Source organism: Eufriesea mexicana, unplaced genomic scaffold (assembly GCF_001483705.2).
Source record: "Eufriesea mexicana isolate 0111107269 unplaced genomic scaffold, ASM148370v2 scaffold794, whole genome shotgun sequence".
Lineage (NCBI taxonomy): Eukaryota > Metazoa > Arthropoda > Insecta > Hymenoptera > Apidae > Eufriesea > Eufriesea mexicana.
Window position 1 is genome coordinate 583,358 of NW_016908953.1, and position 23,267 is coordinate 606,624.

Genomic DNA, 23,267 nt, shown 5'->3' on the forward strand with positions numbered 1-23,267 from the left:
GCCCCTTTATCTTCCGCTCGTCCTCGTTATATATTCACGCTCTGCGTGGGCCCTTCGGCTCCGCGTGGGCGAACGCATACACGCGCGCGCGTGCAGACGCCAGCGCGCGATAAAGCCGACGCTTCTGCCGCGAACGGGATACGCTCACCATTTCGTTTTCAATAAACTTTAACGAAGGATAGGGTTATCGGATGCCTGTTAATTATCAGCGCCGACGAGACGTGTACGAGTAACGGAGGACACGTGATTTTTCTCCGATCGGGGACACTGTGTCGTTGTTACTATGAGATTCTTCGCGCGGCAGAAAAATTTATCTTCGACCGTTTGGAGATGTTCCACGGGGTTTGCGAGTTCCCAGGAATTCGCGTCGCTTGTACGCGTGGAAGGACGGATTGAGATGTCAATCGCCATTTTTAAATACACGTGGATTATTTAGTAATTTCTCCAGTCTATCCATGCAGTAGAATGTATTAATGGTATATGGAACATTGTAACACTGTGGTATTTATTACGGAGTATATTATATATGGAGAAGACACTAATGAGAATTAAAATATACTAAATATTAATAACATAAAGAATATGGTAATATATTATTAATCCTTTGCGCTCGACGATCTTTTGGCTAAAGAGGGGTACGAGTTGAAAAATTTTCTTCCATAAAGCTGATGATATTTTTTGAGCAATACCTCGCACACTGTTACATTATTTTAAATTTAATATATTAATTAATATCGAGCTTCGAAATTTTAAATGGTGACCTAGAGGCACCTTTCGAGTGCAAGGGGTTAATATTTTCTACAAATATTCTATTCAATATTCCATATAAAATATACAATATCCTATTTATTAATAGGATACACTAACGTATTATGAATACACTATACACATAGTGGTCAATAATTGATATTTTCAGAACCGATAAAATATAAAAGCACATATTTATAAAGAATTTTATAATTATTTTCTATTCGATTTATCGACATAACCAAAAATATATTACATAATTAAATGAACGTAACGTCCTCCTGACAGAAACTATCCAATTCACAGAGATATATTTTTCAACGAATATTTCTAATCTGTAAATATGAAACTCTACGTTATAAATAAATAAGTTTTCCTAGATAAATAAACGCAGAACCACGCGGAGCGCCAGCGAACGAAGTTAACCTAACAAAATTCACAACGACACGAATGAAAAGCCCGGCACAACGCAACCCGTCGTTTCTTCGATTCACGTTAGCACAACACGCCGGTTATTATAAACACACGGTAAATCCAAGCTCAACCTTCCGCTGCCACGATTTGTAACCTCCAACTCTATTTACTAACAAAAAATTCCGCCGTTCCATAAATCGTGGCGCGCTGATCGCTGGGCCCCGAGAGCACGCGGCGAGCGTGGCCGCTGAATTTCCATGTAAATAATTCCACGAAATATTCGCGGCGCGCGCGAATGCAGCGATGGCACCACCGTCGCATCCTTCCTTCTCCGTCGGTTTCGTAAACCCGGCCCGAGCCCTGTTTTCCTTTCCCAATCGTTCCGCGATTGAGAAACGGCGCGGCCTGTTAAGATACGCACAACCGAGACAGCTGCCAAGAGCAATCTATTAAGATTACCGAACGAGACGGCGACGATGGCTGGGGCGCGACTTCCTTAATTACGAAACGAATCTTTTTACCTCGTTCGAGACGACTGATAAGGGCCTCGGCGTGCCGGGCCAGCTTCTGGATAACGAGCGACCTTTCCTCTTCCTCGCCACAACCCGAGGTCGTCCGGTCCTGTTCATGTGCTTCAACATTTTCGCGTCGATCAAAACTTTTCGCTCGACACACAGTCTTCTTCTCTACCCATCACTCCGCACCTTCCACTCCGCCTTTGTTCCTCATCCCGTCGAATAATCCACCCACCGAAGGAATCCAACGCGATCTCCACTGGTCTCGACGTGGATACCACGGTCACCGGATAAAATCACAGGAGAATAAAATCACAATTCGGATTCGCGTGGAGAATTTCACTCCGTGGTTGCCCCTTTCACTTTTTAATGCCCGTGGACCGGGGGGCCCGGAATCGTTTAAAATGGGCACACCGTGATACAGTACACCATGGAACTATCAATCGATTGTCCTTTCACGTCGTGCTTTCACCTTTCGCCCCTGTCCCTCGTGTCTGGATCCAGCGGCCGAAGATCGCCACGTCCATCTGGCGAACAAGGTCGTCGAGAAGAACGATCCGCGGCGTTATTAAAAGATCGATACTACAACGCTTTGTGTCTCTCTGGATGGCAGGGAACGTGCGAAGAGCAGAACTCGTGGTGGAGACAGGCGCGACACTGTCCTCGTTAAAACGGGCACACTACTCGGGACGTCGCTTTAATAAGTCACCGACAGTCGATCCACGATAAAACATTCACGGTGCTGGTGGTATCAAGGTCGAAATATCTTTGGAATATCCCTGAAAGGAGGCGGTTCTGGTTCGGCACAGGGAGCCCGTATCGGTGATCTGGCGCGCGCGCGGTCCCGAGCACATCGCGGGTCACGATAAACTGAATCGTTCACGATTCTTGAGGGCCAAAGAGTGACTCGACTGGTCGTCACGTGACTACGCACGCAGTGACGTAGGAGAACGCCGCGATACTTGGCGCTGTCAGATCGTATGGGACACGTAAAATAGGACGCGCGATAGCGTTTATCGCGGGCTAATGGAGCGTTCAGCGATACAACTTGCCGGCTTTGACAGTGCTGAATGACTTCTGCGATCGACGGCCACTGGTCGAGCAGGAATTTCCGCGAATCGAATTGGTAGATCGGCCAGATCGTAATTGGATAGCGTTAGAGGAGGATGGCAAATCTACAGGCTCGTTCCGGCAGCTGGGATTTGGCTACAGCTCTGTTTGCGGTGAGATTATTTAGACGGATTCTATCGGCTTATAGTAAAATTTAATTCGAAATTTTCAACATGGTCATTTTGGAAATTCTATTGGAGTATACGAGTCACCAGTTTTTCGATATCTCTGTTTTCTGCCAAGATTTGCGTATAATTAGTTTCGTGGATCACGATCGACCGACTGATTGGCATTGACAGATTAGGAGTCGACAGACACTGCAATTTCTTTCTAAAGATAGTGCAAAAATTTCGAAAATAACGTTTGATAACTCGTATCGCATGGAGAAATATATTTCCACTATTTTTCTGTAGATTTAGTAATTATTTATTGCAAATTATTGTCGGTAATTCGAGAATTCGGATTTAGAATTGTCAAAATTGCGAACGGGGAATGTGCGAAAATAACGCGGAATTTCGTGACGATATTTTAGTCAACGGTTCGAGAAAAATACGCTCACATTGAAAAAATATAAAATTTTCGCTACCGCCTGTTGCGGTTGCCAAGAAAAATTACATCTCTAAAATAAAAGCGGGACTCTATATTTACCCAATACCCAATTCCAAAGTTCCAGCGAAATTTAAAAAGCCGGCGATATCATGAATGAGTGCGTTCTCGGAGATGTGCGAACGAGGAAAAACGCAGAAAGCGGGGAAAACACGATACGCCAGGTTCCACGATGAAATTTCTTTTACCGATCATACGAGATTCGAAGAAACTCGAGATCTTTAGTGAAAATTCCGGAAATACGAAATCTAGTTGCCTTAGTCTGAGAAGGCCTGGGAAAAAAGCTAATAATCGAAAGTACCTTCCCCTGTGTGCACCTCGTCTCATTTTATAACTCTAACACTCGGGCACTGAGAGGCATTTTATCTCTCGTAGGGGGTATAAAAAAGGTATCACATGCTTCATTACGACTAACACCATCGTAAAAGCTAACAAGAAACGAAGACGCGGAAGCAGTATAAAAATGCCTACTAAAAGCGAAGTGTTCTTGAAAAAGAAAGTATGCCGTCGTCCATCGATCCTGTTCCACGTACGTATATATGCTCTTACAAAATTCTGCTGCTGTGTGATTTTTACGAAAGCGGAGACCCGTGACACATGGTGGAACACGTGTTGCGTAGAAAGCGACGCCGGATTAGCGTCGCCGTATCTGAGAAAGATTTGGGACCGAGGCCGGGCAGGCTAGACCTCTTGGTCGGAGTTGGGCGACATTTTTGAGGAATTTCTAGGCAGGCCCGACCACTCGGGTCGTCCGCGAAGAAGAAAACAACGTGGATGTACCGAAAGGAAAAGTAAATGCAGCCACTTGCCATTTAAAGTGCAATCCTCTGCCAAGGACTCATTGTTAGGGTTACTGAAAGCCTGTCATAAACGAGGATGGCCTAAAATATTGGAATTTTCGAGGAAATTGTCAGGGGACTATATTCAGTGGTGAGTATTTGTTTATAAAAGTTGCGTTCCAAAATTATACTTTTATTTTGAATTATAAATGACAATTTATGCACCTATCATTTAACCCTTTGCACTCGACGATTTTTTGGCTAAGGAAGAGTAGGAGTTGAAAGATTTTCTGCTATAAAGTTGACGATACTTTTTTGAGTAGTAAATAATAAATCGTATAATAATTAATACACGGAATTATTTGATTTCCATATTTCGCACACCGTTACATTATTTTAAATTTAATATATTAATTACTATCGATCTTCGAAATTTTATTAAATGGCGACTAAAGGGCGCCTCTCGAGTGCAAAGGGTTAATAATTCAAGCAAATAATAGAGATAAATTCTATATCCATGGATCGACCAATTTCGAATAGATATTTTGACGTATTTACGTGAACGTAATTACGATACGTAAATTCTGATAGGATCTAGGATTATCATAGCCGATTCGAACAATGAAATTCGTGCGGGAATTACGGGTTACATTGAATAATAAATTCTATCTCGTGAACGTAATAGTTTCGAATAGATTTATACGAATGTAACTATAATGCATAAATTATAATAGGATCTAGGATTATCGTGCTCAATTCCTGCGAAAATTGCGAATTATATTACAAAATAAATGCTATCTCACGAATTTGGCAATTTTAATTTCATACTAACATTGTGTTGTATAAAATAGCAAATGACTATCTAGAACACCCGTGTTTCAGAGGTTATCTTTCATAGAAGTACAAATCAGGTGATTGAAAGCTGCACAAGATTCCAGATTCCAGATTTCCAAGCACAGCGAAATAAAAGTGAAATCTCAAACATCGCCACTGTCAATCCTCGAACACCCCAAAATTCTGTCAGACCACGGATCTGAACGTGAAACCAGCTATACCTTCGCAACGACCAATCGGAACCTAAAGTCACCCCTGAGACCCAGCTTCAACCCCCCGATCGACTTAATTTCACCTGTCATTTCTCACGACTCACCCACCCAGCCAGCGGTCTCCGCGGAAGCATCCAGACAAGAGCGACTCTTGGCAGCGAGCTGAGAAAGTCGGGAAAAGGGAGGGAAAAAATGGTGGCTTGGAAACGGGTGCAGTGGCCACCGCCTGGTCGAGAAGCACTCGTGAAAAATCCGGTGAAATATTTACACGGGCGGATCTCCCTCGGCGTAGACGCGGTCGTAGAATTATTAAGACGAATAACAGGAGCGGAGATGGTCGTGACGGATGCAGCAGTCGCGTAAACCGCCTCCGGGGGCCGGTGCACCGCGAGGATTAGTACGCCCGCTACACGGATGTATACCGACGAGCTAAAAATTTCCTGCGGCCGGACCAACACGGCGCGAGGCGTCGCGAGGCGTCGGCGAGCTCGGCGGAGGGCTGCACGCATATTCATACGCGTTTCTCGCCGGCTGTCTACTTTATTTTCGGTTCTTCCTGCGGCCCCTCGTCTCGACACCATTGGCGTCACACGCCGGCACCGAAAAACTCGTCGCGAGACGAGAAACGCGCTCGTGAAATTCCGCCCCGACGACGCCTGTTCCAGAGTCGGTGAAACCGTTCTCTCGTCCCCCTACTTTGTGTTTTTCTCTCTCCGGCTGCTGGCTTTCTGTACTCCTCTCTTCCGTTTTCTCTCTTTCCCACTGCTCTTTTTCCCTTGCACCCGAGTGCCGAGAATCGGCCGACACTGTCGTCTTCTATTTGCTACTAGAGAATTCTAGCACAGCGGATCTTCTGCGGGTCCGTGAAAGGTGAGCAGTGATTTTGGTGGCTGGGTATATGGGCAGGAGTCGTGGTCAATGCTTGCAGGAGGATAGAGAGGTTAGACTGAGGGGCTGATTGCTGGTGATTTTTGGACTGGGTCTGTGGCGTTTATTGGCGATGGTGATGCGTTCGATATCGATGTTTGGCACCGATGATATCGATATTTAGAGTATCGTATATATTTTTCTTTCTTTATTACAATAGGCTCTTTGTATGCTTCATTCTCTTGGACACCATGGGTTCTTTCCGTTTAGAAAAAGAATATCGAATTATTAGAATTATGAATTGTTATATAGGATTGTTGACATTTGGCAGCGAATAGAGTTGAGAATAAAACGAAGCATTCACTACACGAATCGATTAACTCCACTTTTTGAAAAATCTTTAATTCAAGTGTCAAAGCACTTGGTATAGCCATAACTACATTATATCATTGCATTTCTCCACTTTTTGTTTCATGGAGTTAATCAATTTGTGCAGTGAACGGCTCAAATTGCAATTAAATTGGAATAAAATCCAAGAATATAAATAGATGTTCATTAAAAGGTAGATTCTTAACAGGGAATCGATTAATCAAATTTTATGGCAAGTTTGTGATTCATTACGAAATTTGATTGCGATTGTATCGAAATTCTGAGATTTGTATTCAATGATATCCAAAATATCGATAGCTAGTAACCATCACCAGTGTTCGTAAAACAAAGTAATTATTTTCAGGTAAACTTTTCTATACATTTTGTCTTTTGAGAGACAATTCGCAACTTAGTTTCTTAACATTTGTAAGTAAATATAAATGTATTGTCGGATTGTATTTAGTTAACGAGAAACGAAGGAATGCACAAGGGTCTTAATTCTTCCGAGGTTGTTTGAAACGCGAGTCACGAGTGTGTATTTGGACTGTGTGTTCCCGTCAAAACGTGTGAAGCTCCTGGAGTTTGTTCAGTTGTCAGTCGGGGAAAAGGAATTTTAATTAATCGAAATATTTTTTTATATCTGGAATCTTGTAGGTTTCCCGTCACTGTCATGGTAGTATCTAGAGGCAGTCTGTTTTTACTACTGTAAAATTCATTGGACAGTATACTAACAGAAGATGCGTCATCTATCGACACGAATGCGATATAACGACCGAGCAGTTCTCCGTTAATTAATTTCAAATAAAATCCATGAACTGTAAAATGCGTAATAAAGATACCGAGCTATCGTGCTTCTTTTCTCGGTGACGCCTAAGCTACTTGGACTTAAACAGAGAAGCTATGAAAAGGTTCCAAGGAAAGAGAGTTTCAGCCACGATGATATCTCATACTCCAAAGAAATGTCAATTTCTGTGAAGGGAAACAATTATAAAGCACATTTCTATACTCGATTTTTCAACATCTTTAATCGAAGAACAAGATTGGCGAGTAAAAGTAAGAATGAGTCAATCGTGCAGATATCTGCAGCTGATTAAACCGATAACGAAATTAAAGATAACACTCGCTACTGTCATGACATTAATTAGAAATTAAGAAAACTATTACTCAACGCTCTTTGGAAAACACTTGTTACTCTCGTGACATTAATTAGAAATTAGGAAAAGTACCACTGAACGCTCCTTGGAAAAACACTCGCTACTGCCATGACATTAATTAGAAATCAAGAAAACTATTACTGAACACTCCTTGGAAAACACTAGCCACTGCCATGAAATTCATTAGAAATCAAGAAAACTAGCAGTGAAGGGTCCTTTGAAAATTCCCAAAATACCCCGAAAAAGAGGAAGAAGAATGAAATCCTTGCAATAATTCATTCGACCACGTCCCGTTCGCAGAAAAATTCCTTTCTAAGCTTTCCAGAAGTCCCCTTGCCTCGAAAATACGTGCAACAAAAGACGACCAAGGGACCGCGACAAAACAGCCAGTCAATAATCCTCGGCCTCTTCAAGAATTCGCAAAACAGCTTTTCCTGGCCGACGGATAAGCCTCAGGATCCCGTCCAAAGATATTTCAAGAACCCCGGTGCACAACTCTTTCTACCTCAGTCCCAGCTGAATCACAGGGGACGACCGGTTTGTTCGACTCGAAATATCGGATCGCGAAACCAGCAACGAGCGACTCCGATTTTCCAGCACTTACGATTCACACGCGTTTCCACGTAGACGACGATCGCGAAAATTACTCAAATCTCGCGCGAAAACTGAGGGAAACTCGGTTGGAACAAATTGGGCTACGCAGAGACCGACTCGGAGGATCGATCGTGTGACTCCACGCGATTTCGCCTAAGCCGATCGAGGCACGAAACGCGACTGGTGCCGCTTGTCTGGCATACGGACGATAAGCTCGCTATCTTCTCCGCGGATGTTAATTTTTCTCCGTTTCTTTTTTCGCTCCCTGTCTCTGTCCCTCTTTCCACGTCCATGAGCACCGACACACCGATCCCACGATCTCGTGCAAACGGGACGTCTCTCTATCTCCTGAATACGTGCAACCGGGTGTCAACCGCAAGCAGCTCCAGAGCGACTTAAAATACCGGCCCTGTGCAGACTCCACCCCGGAGAGCCTGGAGAAAAGTTCCGATTCGATTTTGGCTGTTCGAAAGTTGCAACACCGACGTTCCATTTGCCAGAGAATCGCGTAACCGGGTAGCTTGCGGTCGTGTTAGTCGCGTCGCGTCTTCTGGCCTGATCCTTGGGGAGAACTTGAGGAAGAAGACCGAAATTTTGGAATAATCGAAGGAGACTGGGAGATTGGATGCTTCTTAGATATCGATCGTGATTTAGATAGGTTTTTTGAGGTTGAATTCCTGTGACATATCGATGCAGATTTTGTGGATCGCGGGAGAAGTTTTTGATCCAGGAAGAAAGAAGATGTGAGCTGATGGTGGAGATGGTTTCGCGAAAATTGCAGCTGGATGAAAAATGCGATGTAAAATTGGAAGAAGTTTCAAGGAATTTGAATAATAAATGTATAAAGTGGCAACAGAGAGATCTTTCGAAGAGAAGATCAGTTTTAATATCGATTATAGGAATTTTGTATTATCTGGTAGATAGTGTCTGAAAGGAATTTTTGAAGATAATTTCGATTAAATTCTATTTTTTTATTTTTCTATTTCAATTTTCTCTATAGATAGAGAAAAATCTGTTGCAAATAGTTGCAAGGTTTCTGAAAGAACCGCGTGTATTTCAATATCGAAAAGATTTTTTTCGAAACGATGGCGAGACATTTGAAGGGACGTTCAAAGAAAATGTCGATGTAAATTCACCATCGATCGAAAGAATTTTCCAGCGTGTAGTAGCAAGGTGTTCGAAAGAAAAGGTCGAAATAAATTTTCCTATGAAATGGCAACAGGGTATTCAAGAAAAATCCTAAAAGAAAGGTCAGTATAAATTTCAGTGGTAAAAGTTGACTTTACTCGCTTTGCCCTGAATCAACTTTCCAGTTTTTCCAAAAAATTTTGTAGTTTACTACCAGTAAAAGGGAGCTTGAAAATGTAATCTCCTTTCGCTATTTTATTTATTTCCTTTGCGAAAAATAAAAAATTTAAAAAATATTCGGAATCTGTGAACCGAGCCCGATGATTTTGAAGTACGTGACACAGAAGAAAATTCTGAGCAATTATTCGAAGGAATTTTTAATAAAAATTTACAGTGAATCTAGCGCACGGTCGAAAGTATACGTATTTCTCGAGGATGCTTGAGAAAAAGCTTTGAAAGTTTGAAGTAAAAATTCTCGGGCGGCCGATAAAATATTCTCCAAAGATCGACGATAAATATCGATAACGATTAGCTATTTTTCAAGAGGTACTCGTAGCGTAATCGTCAATTTCGTAAGAAATTCGATGGTCGATCGGATGAGTGAAAAGCCCCGTGACTATTTTAGAAATCTACGTTCATTAACATTCTTATTATGTTTTGCTTCTTCGTCGAGTTTGTCGAAGAGAGCGACCCATCGAAAACAGAACACCTAATTATCTGATTTCTCGTTAGAGATGCGTCAAACGGTCGAGAGAAAGGATGGAGCGGTTTTTTCGTGATGAATGAGAAACGAAGATAGTTTCTTCCAGGGTCATCCATTATCTTTCGTCTATATACATATTCTATCATTGAATCCATCGGTTACATTAATTATAATCCATTAGTCTAGATCGAATTCTTTCAAAAATCAGTGGCTCCTAACAGGACTCAGTTTCAGATGACACCACGAATTTTAAAAAACAGGGAGAAAAAAGAAAATATTACTATGCCAATCTATAATTTAAAAAATTCTGGAGGCGATAGCAAAATCGATTAATAAAATAAAAGAGTGACTCTCGTAACAAGAAATCGATTAAAATTGTTTGTCTGTCGCTTATAGCATTTTTATCTATGATCTTCAGCCTAGAACACCTCGGATTAATTTTTATCTGCCAAAGAAAAATTTCTCCAAGCCAGAAATTTTCCACGTTTGGACACCACGAATTTTTAAAAACAGAGAAAAAGAGGGAAACCTATTACTATGCCAATCGATAATTTAAAAAATTCTCAAGACGATAGCGAAATCGATTAATAGAATAAAAATGTAGCTCTTGTAGCAAGAATTGAATCAAAATTGTTTCTCTGTCGTTTTTGTACCTTTCTCTATGATCTTCATCCCAGAACACGTCTGATTAATGTAGCAATAAATTTTCATCCGGGAAAGAAAAATTTCTCGAAGCCAGAAATTTTCCAAGACGATTCTTCAGGCGATTGAGCACGGTTTCGTAGTTAACGTCTGTTCACCGAACATCTCTCGGCAATGATAGAAACCAGCGTTCCATGTTTGTTCGCCGATTACCATATTATTGACTCTGGGGCAAGAAGGCAAGAAGAGCTGCGACGCTGGCCGAAGAAACGAGAAATGATGTTTTTTGTTATTTACAAGCCGCACGATTTCCTGTCCTCGATTACTGTTAATAAAATGCCGACTATTATTCAGCCCCTTATTGGCGTTACACGTACGATGCGGCACCATGGTGGACGTAGTACGTGCGATCGCGAGGTATGAATGGAAAGTTGAGAATTTGACTCACACAAGTGCAAGTACACGTCACTACGTGCCTTCGTAGAATCGATAGAGGGTCAGAACATGTTCGCAAACACGTTACGCGGTTAGTTCACACGTCTGTGGATTTGTGTTACTTCCTGCGTCTCCTCTGCCACCTCTTGTTAGACTTTGGATCCTTTGTCAGGGATCGCTCGATCATTCGTTGATAAAGCGATTGCATGGTGGAATGTGTGCAGTATCCATTAACGGGGAACGTGTTGTCTAAATGTCGTGTATTTGAACGTTTCCTTGTCCACATTTTTTGGTACTCTAATACTCTGTTATAACATTATTGTTATCCATATATTTTGGTACTATAATGCTTTATTATAATATTTTTGCTATCCACATAGTTCGGTACTAAAATACTTCATTATAATATTTTTACTGTCCGTATGTTTTGGTATTCTAATACTCCATTCTAATATTTTTACTACCCACATTTTTTGGTATTCTAATACTCCATTATAATATTTTTGTTATCTACGTATTTTGGTACTATAATACTTTATTATAATATTTTTGTTGTCCACATTTTTTGGTAATCTAATGCTCTATTACAACATTTTTGTTATCCACATAGTTTGGTACTAAAATACTTCATTATAATATTTTTGCTGTCCATATTTTTTGGTATTTTAATATTCCATTTTAATATTTGTGCTATCCACATTTTTTGGTATTCTAATACCCTATTACAATATTTTTGCCATCTACATATTTTGGTACTATAATACTTTATTATAATATATTTCTTATCCACGTGTTCGAGTTTCTAATATTTTACTGTCGGTAATATTCCAATATTCTCATTACGCGAGATTTCTTTCATCTTATTAATATTCTTGCCTCATCACCTCAGCGTGTAATTACCATTTTTTGCGACAGTGTCTCGCGTGTAATGACGTTGAAGGAAGAACGTATAATACTAATTGTTCCATTTGGAAGAAACGAAAGGCACTTTGGTAAATGGGAATCGTTAAAAGTGACACACGAGTCGCGAGATGTACATCGAGGATATTTCCACATCGAGATATTTATTGCAAGACAAGATGATAGGCACTGTCGTTTCGCTATATCAACGATCATGTCTCTTTCCGTTAATTCGGATACTGAAAATTCCACGGTACTTTCCTTCTCGCGTTTTTACTAAACAGCCACAAGGAGCCTGAAAAACGTCTCGATTGTCATAATGATTTCAACCTCGTTTTCCGACGAGATCTTGCGTTACGGCGATTTCTATTTCGCAATTCGCCATTAGGCCTGCTATCCGCGAAATCGCGAAAATCATAGGCGAACACCGTAGGTGAACGCAAGTTAATTTCGCATTTTCGTCGAATCCGACAGTCCCGTTTATGTGCACGTTCGCAATGATAATCGTTTCGAAGTAGGAGTTGCGTTCTACCTTCGTGTTCCCACAGATAAAAGCGATTACGCGTCTGCACAGCTTTCTAGATCTAAGGCAGTCCTTCACGGTTCAATAGATAAGTCTTCGTGAAGCAAGGATCCGCGATCGATTCAATTTCATAGAGAAAATATAATCGAAGTAAATATCGAGCTGTATCTTCTAAAGTCTCATTGCAAGCGCCGTTCCTTGAAGGAACTTACCCTGCTTTTACGATTATGAAATTCACTCGTATCTTTCCCAAATATTTGACAAGAACTTCTGGAAAGCTGAAATTTCCGACAAAATCTATTTTTATACGCTTGTAAATTCCTTACGTGTATCGGGAACTCGCGTTATCGGAAAAATTCGAACTTTGAACCTATAAAATTCTGTAATAAAGGTTCCCTGATAAGGTTTTTTCCTCAGGGAAGTACCTTTAAGAATAAATAATCAATAACGAAAGTAATATCGGGAAATTATAGATTTATTTTTTAAAAACGATAATTTGGGATATTATATGTGGAAGACAAAATTGACAAAATTAATCCAAATTAAAATGATTAATAATTAATAAAATTAGGAAGGTTTTTACTGGATACTAATTGGTAGGTTTGTAGAATTCGTCGTAAATCTCTGCTGGATTCGTGGTTTAACCGTGTGGCTTCTGCATCGAATTTATCTAGAGTAACTTAAGAGGTTTAATTCTAGACGTGCACGATGCTCGTATCATATTTTCTAATACATTTACTTCTTCTCAAGCATCCGTGGAACATCTGCTATAAATTATACCTACTAAAACTACGACCACCTCCTACAAAACATCAAAGAACACGCGATAAAATGTCTGCAGCGTAAATTCGCAACCATCGTCAGTTCAATATTCGCTAACTACATTACTGTCTCCTTTTATTACCCCGCACAGATGTAAAAAGAAAGAAGACGCTTTCACTTTATATTCATATCACTCGCCACAATAGTAATTCGTCCTCGTTTTCAAGGTAGCAGAGGTTCGAAATTTGCCTTCTTAGACAAAAAAATTCAAGAATTCCCCTATGTCCTTCTATATCCAGCAGTAAATTAGATACATAAATTAGCATTTTCGAGTCTTATCTTAACTAGCACGGTCTCCTCCGTGGCAATTTATTTTTAAAATACGATTTCTAAATTGTCCTCTGTTTTTTAGGAGAGGAATTTGTTACAGAAGGCTGCACAGACATTTTTAAATTCCCCAAATTACAAATTAGATACATCAGTAGCACGATATATTATTTAAAATAAAATCTAAAATATCTTTTTCCAAATTTTATTTAAGAAACGAGGAGACAGAATTTATAGGGTTTATTACTTTCCTTTGAATCACTAGTCGGGCACATAAATTTAATTTTAATAATCGCTCTAAAAGCTTTACGAAATTCGCCATAAAGCAAGTGTACGTAAAATAAATTTCAAAAGACTCACGTTCGCATTTACGCTTTGTCTTAAGAAAAGAGAAGAAAGAATCCACGATAAAACAAACTTTATGCAAAATAAATTTTAAATTTCCAAAATTAAAACTATACATTTCTTAAGAAAAGAAAAACCAACATCTCCTACATTCAATTAAATAATCAAACCGCAAGTGAGATATATACGTAAATGTGGAATTTATTTTTTAATCGGAAATTTCAAGATTATTATTCAAAATTTCCAAAATTTTTCTTAAAAAAGGAATATAAATATCTTTCACAGTTGATCAAACCACCAATGAGGTACACGAAATGAGAATTTTCGAGATATTTAAATAGTCCTTTCAAGCTTAACATAAAATTCACGATTTGCAATTACGACTGAAAATTCATATTTGAAACTTTCAAAATTTCAGTAAAAGTGGGAGAAAAATAAAAAATCACCTATCTCTCACAGTCAATCAAACCACACACTAGGGGGTACGCGAAATGGAAATTTTCGATCCACCTAGCTAACTAGTCCTCTCAAACGCGATGCAAAATCCACCATTCTCGATTACGCTTGAAAACCCGCGCCTCGAATTTCCAAGACTGCCCTTAAAAAGGAAAATAAATGAAAAAATAAGAAATCCCGGATATCTGTGATCAGGTGCACGCGGAATGGGAATTTTCGAGCTAGCGGGATAGAAGGCTGGATGAAATTCGCGATAAAATGGGCCAGTGACCCCAAAGCGATGCGGCGCAACGGCGTGCAAACGGCGACGCCAACGCGACGCGAGCGTCTAACACGCGTGCATCATCCTCTCTCGTGCCAGGCGACGCTGCGCGGATAGGAGATGCACACGCCGATCTGCACGGCCGATCTTTAATGCGCATTGTCCGCGCAGCCAAAGCGTGGCCTGTAATCATTCGAGCGTGTTGCGATAGTATTGGCTCTGTACCCGAACAACGCGTGCAGGCTCTGTCCAACGAAGCTGCAGGTGTATCGAGAGAGTCGCGAGGAAAAAGATCTGGGTCGATCTTCCACGACGTTCCCGTTGTGTCGCCGTGCAACGTTCGATCCTTTTTCCTTTTAACGTCTCCAGTGAAACACCTACCTTCATCTTCTTATTCCTCGACGCCAGCTTATTTCCATGGATCTCGAGGCTTCTTCCAAGCGTGCGTCGGGAAAAGTGACGCGAGAAAATTGCGAGCGGAGCTGAATTTTAATAGAGACGCGAAGGATGAGGAATGTTTGGTAATTTTGTTACAAAATTTTCTACGAGAATGAAGATATTGAGTATCCATTTTTGTCCCATACTGTTGAAAATAAATTAAGAGAAATAGATAGATATATCTTTGAACTATGCGTTGAAGTGTTTACCTCACGCGTTAAATAAAAATTAGGGGACTTGGATGAGCTGAAATCGCATACCCTTCTTCATCACTCTAGTTTTGTCTCTGAAAATACATCAGATATACCTTGCTAATGATAGGATAAAAATAATTATAAAATAAAGATAGTTATTCCTTTTTAAGTTATTCCCAATATATACTTCCCTCTACCTCTTTCGTAGATATAGGTAGTTATGGTATTTCTTCTTTCCCGATGAAATAATTTTTATCGCACTCCCTGCATTGAATGACGCGTGTATATCTAAAGCGAAGATATACGAAGGTGCGATCGACTGTGAAGTTTAATATTTCCGATTAGATCCAAGTACTATTTCTTGGTAGTATACCTATACCTCGAACTTGAAAGTAGCTTTGTGAATGGAATATACCGATTACGACTTCTTTGGGGGTCCTATCATATTTATGACACTCGAAGCTTCAGATTCCTCGAAAATCAGACTCATCGTGTCATTAATTTCATTGTACGAACGTTAAATTTGCAAATTGTTCAGGAAGCATAATCGCTTAATCGAATGTTAATTAACAAGTTAAGTCCCTAGCCCGTTTTGCTCGCTGTTCCGTTCAGGCCCAGATTCGGTCCTCAAGTGCGTCACCGAAGGGCGAAATGTTCATAAAACTCGGAGATACTGTACCAATTGTTATAACAGGAATTCCCAAACGATAGGTCCTAAGATGGCGAAGAATTTAACACCAAAAGTTAGCACCTTTTGGTCCTAGTTTGGGCCGGTCTCTGACTACTGGCCAAGCCCGAACAGAAAGTCTAGCGCTGGTCTTTGGGGACCGACGTGGCACTTAACGTGTTAATCCTTTGCACTCGAGGAACCCCTCTCAGTCGCCATTTAATCAGATTCTAAAGCTGGATGTTAATTAATATATCAAATTCACAATTACTCAACGATGCTTGGAACATCGAAGTAAAATAATTCTACGTCTTAATTTGCATACGATTTCTTATTCACCGTTTTAGAAATATCGTCGACTTTATGGCAGAAAGTCTTTGAATTATTATTTTCCTGCAAAAGATCGCCGAGTGCAAGCGGTTAATAGCAGAAATTAAAAATATTCGCTTATTAATTTAGTAAACTCATAAAGCCTAATCCATTACTCTAACGGAGGCAGGAAAAATGACAGCGAATTGAACGGAAGGATTTGTTTTCATTGTCAAACTCGATGTAAGCTAGCATAACGCGCACGACGCTAATGACGTTAATCGAATGAATCATTAATTAAGCGGAAAGTTAAAGATTTATCGGAATGTGGATGACAGTACGTACTTCCTTGCGCGGCCGTACAGTTCCGGCGTTTCCGGTGAATAACGAGAAATATCCGGAAATCTTGCGGCACATGTTCCGGACTAAACACGCTAGCAGCTCGAGTAATTTGGTAATTAATTCTACCATTACCGACATAACTCTTCGTCCCGGGATTCCAAGTATTCAGGTAACGTTAGCAAACAGGCGTCTACTTTCGCTTTGAAAAAACCATTATCCTTGGTGCAAACGCACGAGAATGTTCTTTCTGTAATAAACGACAAAGTTTAATTCACTTTGTAACGTGTTTCGAATTACTTTAGTCGTTAATTAAGAAATAATTTCCCTCTGAGACGTATCAAAGCGAGCTTTCAACATTTCTCACATTTGACATTTTCGAGTCAATCATCCTCTGCACGCTTCAAGGACTCATTCATTGAAATGGCTAACTTCGACATATCTCTGCAGGGTATTACGAAGCTTTTCGAAATTGAAAGTTTATTTCGGAAAGGAAAAATTATAAATATCTGCCAATTTATTTATACATCGTCGTGTTCACGTTTTATATCGTTATGAGAAAATAAAGGAGACCAAATGACACACTGTGGACCATCTACGTCTTCATTATGCTGTCAATGGAATGGAACGTTCGATATGTTAATTGCAGAATTTCAAAATTGGCAATAAAGAATTTTTTGATTTTTCCGTGATAATTAATAATGTGACAAAACTTCACTGAAATGACTGATTTCAGAGTTTTTATTTTTATGCACTGAAAGCGTACAGTTAATTTCGAGGAAATTAACATTGACTTCTACTCAGATAGGAATGTAATTATACACGCCTACTTATCTGCACCGTGACACTGTAATTAACATTATCATTATTATTATTCGCGTATAATAATTATTTATACGCGTAATATATAGTTACACATCACGAGTCACGTGTTAATTATTTACTATTAATAATCGGGATCCACCTCCTATACCAAACCAAATTTCATTGAAATCAGCCATATTCTAATTCCTACCACATCTTATTTATTATACTCCGTTAAAAATTCGTCGAAATCCTTCTGTCAAGATAATCAAACGTGTCATACTTGGTAAAAGTGCATAGACAGAAATTATTCTGCAAAACTGTCTCGATAGACACGATCCAAATTATATATATACACGCATGACATTATTCAACGTGTCACGAATGCTTTACAAAGCGATTTTAATTGGATACCGAAGAGGAAAGTGAACGAGTTGGCTTTCCGCGAACGTCGTCGAGAGTTCAAAGAACGAAAGGCGAAAAAACGACGCGAAACTGATGGCCAGAGTTCGAAAGAACGGTCGTTTTCGCGGGAGCAGACGGCAGGAAGCGGAGGATGCGTTTGAGCCTTGAATTCGAATGGTCCCCGGCGCCTGGCCGGAAGTGAATCGTCTTGGAACGTGGATTTAAAAAGAAAGGGAAATGGAACACCGGCCGCTCCGATTTAACTGCAAAAGTAAACCGGGTCGCGAATGAATTTGATACCGCCACTACGTCGGCGATAATTAATTTTTTCTTTTTTTTTCTTGTATATATTTTCCTTTTTACATTCTGTGTACACGAGGGCATTGGTTTCGGGTGACTCGAGCGTGGTAAGAATTTTATTTCTTCTTGATTAATCATTCGCGCGGAATTGTTTATAGAATTTTCTTCCACGACTATTGTTTGGATTATTTCTTATTTTAATTATTATTTTTCCACGACTTGGAATTATAATTTGACCAATAAAAATTAAGAAATAAAATAGTTATTCGAGATTTCGTATATTCTTTATTTCTGTGATTCAAAATTAGGAAGAACATTAGGATTGGGAATAATTTTAGATTAGGAAGAATTTTCTACGATTTAGGAATTAAGAATAGAAGAGATGATATATTATATACCTGTAAATAATTTCTCTTTTTCTATTGCAGATAAGTATACTGCAAGTATAGTCAAGTATATATAGTAAAAAATATGTAGAATATATATGAAGTATATAGACAAGTATATACATATATAGCGTATATATAGCGTATATTCTTTATTTCTGTGATTTAAAATTAGGAAGAAGATTAGGATTAGGAGTAATTTTAGATTAGGAAGAATTTTCTGTGATTTAGGAATTAAGATTAAAGGAGATGATATATTATATACCTATAAATAATTTTTACGTTTCTATTGAAAATAAGTATACTTCAAGCATAGTCAAGTATATATAGTCAAAAATATATAGAATATATATGAAATACAAAGACAAGTATACTACAATTAAGATTAAAGGAGATGATATATTATATACCTATAAATAATTTTTACGTTTCTATTGAAAATAAGTATACTTCAAGCATAGTCAAGTATATATAGTCAAAAATATATAGAATATATATGAAATACATAGACAAGTATACTACAATTTCTCGATTGAAGATAAATATACTGTTCTCAATAACTATTTATAGATCTCAGATGGTAAAGAATACACAAAAAGTCTATTTGCAAATCATTACCGTGTTTCCTGGCTTTTGTTAGTAACCGTGCGTTTATTTTATTACTGCTTGAATTATGTATTTACGCAACGAGTTACGCGACTTAGATTTTTACTCGATTTACGTTTCGTTCTCGTTCCCAATAGTTTTTAGCGATTTTGTCTGGACTATATATTTATCCCGGGAATCACGTGACGTTGTTTATATTTCCACTGGATTCGTTCGGATCGAGGCTTTTTCTGTCTGCGCAATTATCGACGGAAAATTGGAGGAAGAATAAATACACCGGGAATATATAACGAAGTATCGACGCCATAACGCGATTTTTTAAATTTTTTCTGTTTATCCGTTACGAAAAGGCGTTAGAAACGCGCATGCATAGCGAGTTTTTACTCTATTCTTTTTCTGCCAGTGATTTACTTTCGAAGAATGAGACCAAAGGTGAACGTCTGTGACGTCAATCTTCTGCCTCGCGTGGTAGAAAGCGAGCACGAGGAACAAAGTGTACTGAATTTCTGTCGAAAGAATATTATATATCGGGGTCCCCGTGATAAGGCATTTACGTAAACTGTTACATTCGGCCGAACGTTTAATTAATTACAGACAACGAATTCTACGGAAGCGTAATCATATCTCACTCGCATGTTACATTCTCTGTTCCGGTTTCCAACGTGCATTCTTCGCAATTACAATCCCCATTCATTATACGCAATCGAATACGCAACGTCGCATTAAACGATCCTAATTAACAAATCGAACCGTGCAAAATTTCATCGGCCCCGCCATAGCGACGTTTCCAACTTTATCCGCTAATTAGAAATTATTCCATCGCACGAAATTATTTCAAGTCCCTTCTGCCATTTTCCTCTATTTGTTAATAATATGGTTAATAACGACACGCGAGTAAGGTGTTGTCACACACCGTGTTACGCTCGTTACAACGCGAGAGATTCATAAATATAGCGTTGCTCTATACGCCCACTGCAATGGACCAATTCCGAGGGACTCGTTTCCAATGATAAATTTTGACAAAGACGCAGAGAGAAATTAAATCAAATTTTAAAGTAACGATAAAAATTATTACTAATTCGTCATATCACTCTGTTCCCCTACTTCGCATCGCGACGAATTATGATAAATTAACCCTTTGCACTCGACGATCTTTTGGCTAAAGATGAGTAGGAGTTCAAAGATTTTCTGCTATAAAGCTGGCGATATTTCTTTTAGTAATAAATAAGAAATCACATAATAATTAACGCGTAGAATTATTTGATTTCGGTAGCTCGCACACCGTTATATTATCTTAAATTTGACATATTAATTAATATCGATCTTCGAAATTTTATCTAACGGTGACTGACGGCACCTCTCGAGTGCAAAGGGTTAATAAATAAAAATATTCTTTCGAAGATACTACACTGAATAATTGATAATCGTAAACGAAACGAGAAGAGAAAATGTGGCACCCCGATATTCACATCCCGTTGCAACCCCGAAATTTCGTAGCGTCAATGGGACGCGCAGCGGAAATATGGCGGAACCGAAACGAAGAGGAGGGAATAAAATAAAAAACGAGAAGAATACGCGAAATAGCTCGGTGACGGTGCTGGTATAGAGCAGCAACATTTTTGTCTGGCCGAGGATTTATTTTAAGAGCGAACCTCCGGCTCTTTAACTTTCTTTTCCCACCACGGCCGCAGGTCGTGTGCACGCGCGTGTTTTCGGATCCAAGCGGAGCACTGTCACCCGGACAGGGCCCATTAAACGCCAGGGACCGCGGGCCCTATTCGCCTTTTCGCGCAACAAGTATCTCTGTATGCTATGGACGCGAGTTAAATCAACCGAGTACCTCTGCTTCTAATCCACGCGCGACAGCGTGCAGAGATCTGCTGCACCCCGACTTTCCTTTTACTTTCGACCATTTGCTCGGCTCCGACTCGCCAAGAATGCTATTCGTCACTTTTTAAATGGCGGAGTCGTGCGTGAGTTCATCGTGATACCGATGATCATTTTTGAGGCGGGAATTTTGAATCCAGCAATTTTTCTTTTTAATTGCAACTTGCTTCGTGTTAACCCTCCTGAGAGTTTTGACACTTTCTGTATTAGGTGCTTGTTGTTTGTCTTTTAATTTAGGAATGGCTAACGTTACGTGAACGTTTCTCGTTTTACACATCCTTTACTAGCATTTCGAGACTGTAAAAGGAAGAATTGTGATTACTTCTGATGCATTCGTAATTTCGGTTTTGGATGGTTTCCAGTTTGAGATGGGTGATAAGTGACAAAACATTGAAAATTTTGTGAAATTATACAAAAAAAAATTGTAAAGTTTATAATATAATTTTATATTATATATAACACATATGTAATATTATTGTACACAATCTGGCCCCTAAAAGACTGAATGATGTAAAACAAAAATAATTTTTACAAACACAAGTTTCTTTAATTTTTTATTATCTTATATAGAAATGTAATTGGTAACTTTTATCTCCAAAGAATTCTCTATAACCTAGACAAAAATAAAATGAAAAAGATTGGAAATGAACAAATTACTAAATTTTTAAATCCTCCAGTTTTTCAGTAGCTAACATGTATATGATATATGAAATTAAGTCGCATAAAGAAATAATGGAATGAAAGGAGAAATAGCTATGGTCATTGATAATTAATATATGAATTTGGGAAAGAATTAATTTATAAGTTAAAAGGAAAAATTTAATATCGTAGAAAATAGTAAGTTCTTTCACAATTATTCAGAAAAATCGAGCAGGTATTTTTACAGAGATTTTCTCGAACAGGTCAATGAAAATGTTTGGAATAAAATATCTTTCTGTTTAATTGGACCGATGGCTCGTGTACCGTGTTTCTTCTTCAATGGAATCGAAGTTGAACGAAATCGGCTTCGTCTAATTACAGGCTAATTAAATCAACGATGTTTCATCAATTTTCCTGCCGAATCGGCGAAATTTGTTTCCATACGCCGATGTAATAATATTCTTTGCCTGGCGAAACTTGATAATTAGTGTCAGTGGTGTACGTGCATTATATCGGTATCGCAATTGATAGCGTGCTAATTAACTTCGTACCGAGCGTGATTTATACAAACAATTTTTTCGCAGCACAGCAATTTGTCTCTGCAAATAACCAGAAATTTCGTCAGTATCTTTTTCGCGTTCCTATACTAAAGGAATTTTAATCAAAGAAAATAATTTCCTCGATAAAACACAGTTTTCAAAATTTTGCGAAAAATAATTCCCTGAAACTTCGATGAAATTCTTTGAAAATTAACTCCAAATTGGTTCCAAAATTCTATCAGGCTTCGTCAACTTTTACTCGAATTACGAACATTTCTCAAACGTTATTTTGCAATTTTACCAATCGGAAATCCTTCATTTCAATTTCCACTGATCCCCATTCGAATCACGAAATTTCGAATAAAAATGTTGCAAAAATAACTACACAACGATCCCGGCAAATTCTATGTACTTCTCTTTCGCAACCATCGATTTCTACTTCAATTAATTTCTCGAAAAGTCGAATCAAAAAATTTCGACGATAGAGGCACTTCGGAAGCAGCTTTCGAAATTCCAGCACAGTGCATAGATTCGAGCTATCAATTTCGCGTTCGATCGGTTTTCGAGCAAATTTCCAATGGCACTCGGACCACGCAGCGGAAGAAGGAAAATCGTAAGCGCGTGGCCCTCGAGCTCTGAATGAACGGAATTGTGTGTCAGGGTTTCCAGCGTGTCAGAAGATAAAATCGAATTCCAGCGAAAGACTGGGCCCGGCGGGAGTCGGCTGGGCGAAGAAGTCAATTTTATGCGAGTTTCCTGCACACAGGGATCCTCCTAGCGAATTCTTATCCGTAATCGCTTACGCACTGCGGATGTGGCAGTGTGCACTTAGCCCGTCTTTCCCGTAAACGCACGCCGGCATCCTCTAGACCATGCGAAACCTCGCCATTGACGTCTCGAGGATCAATGGGTCTTCCCTGCCTCGGCTTAATTAACACCACTCCTACGATTTTCATTCATGTTTCTCAAACCCTGCAGGAAGCCATTAACTTCTAATTTTTTGTTTTTTGTTTCCATTAAATTATTTTTTGAAGACCGCATTTATAAATTTCTTTTATTTTTATATACAT

The 23,267-nt window shown here is 39.2% G+C and overlaps 1 protein-coding gene across 8 annotated transcripts in view; it reads right to left on the minus strand.

Moving 5' to 3' along the window:
• LOC108546822 (rap guanine nucleotide exchange factor 2) overlaps window positions 1–23,267 on the minus strand; it is a 265,110-nt gene that overhangs the window by 23,215 nt on the left and 218,628 nt on the right. Inside the window, exon 1 of one of the 8 annotated variants that reach the window (XM_017899086.1) lies at window positions 1,683–1,983. The exons of the other annotated variants lie outside the window; for them this stretch is intronic. Coding sequence (XP_017754575.1) covers window positions 1,683–1,802 — 120 coding nt within the window. The 5' untranslated portion in view covers window positions 1,803–1,983. Of the gene's footprint in view, window positions 1–1,682; window positions 1,984–23,267 lie in introns of those variants that run through there. 8 annotated transcript variants of the gene reach the window in all.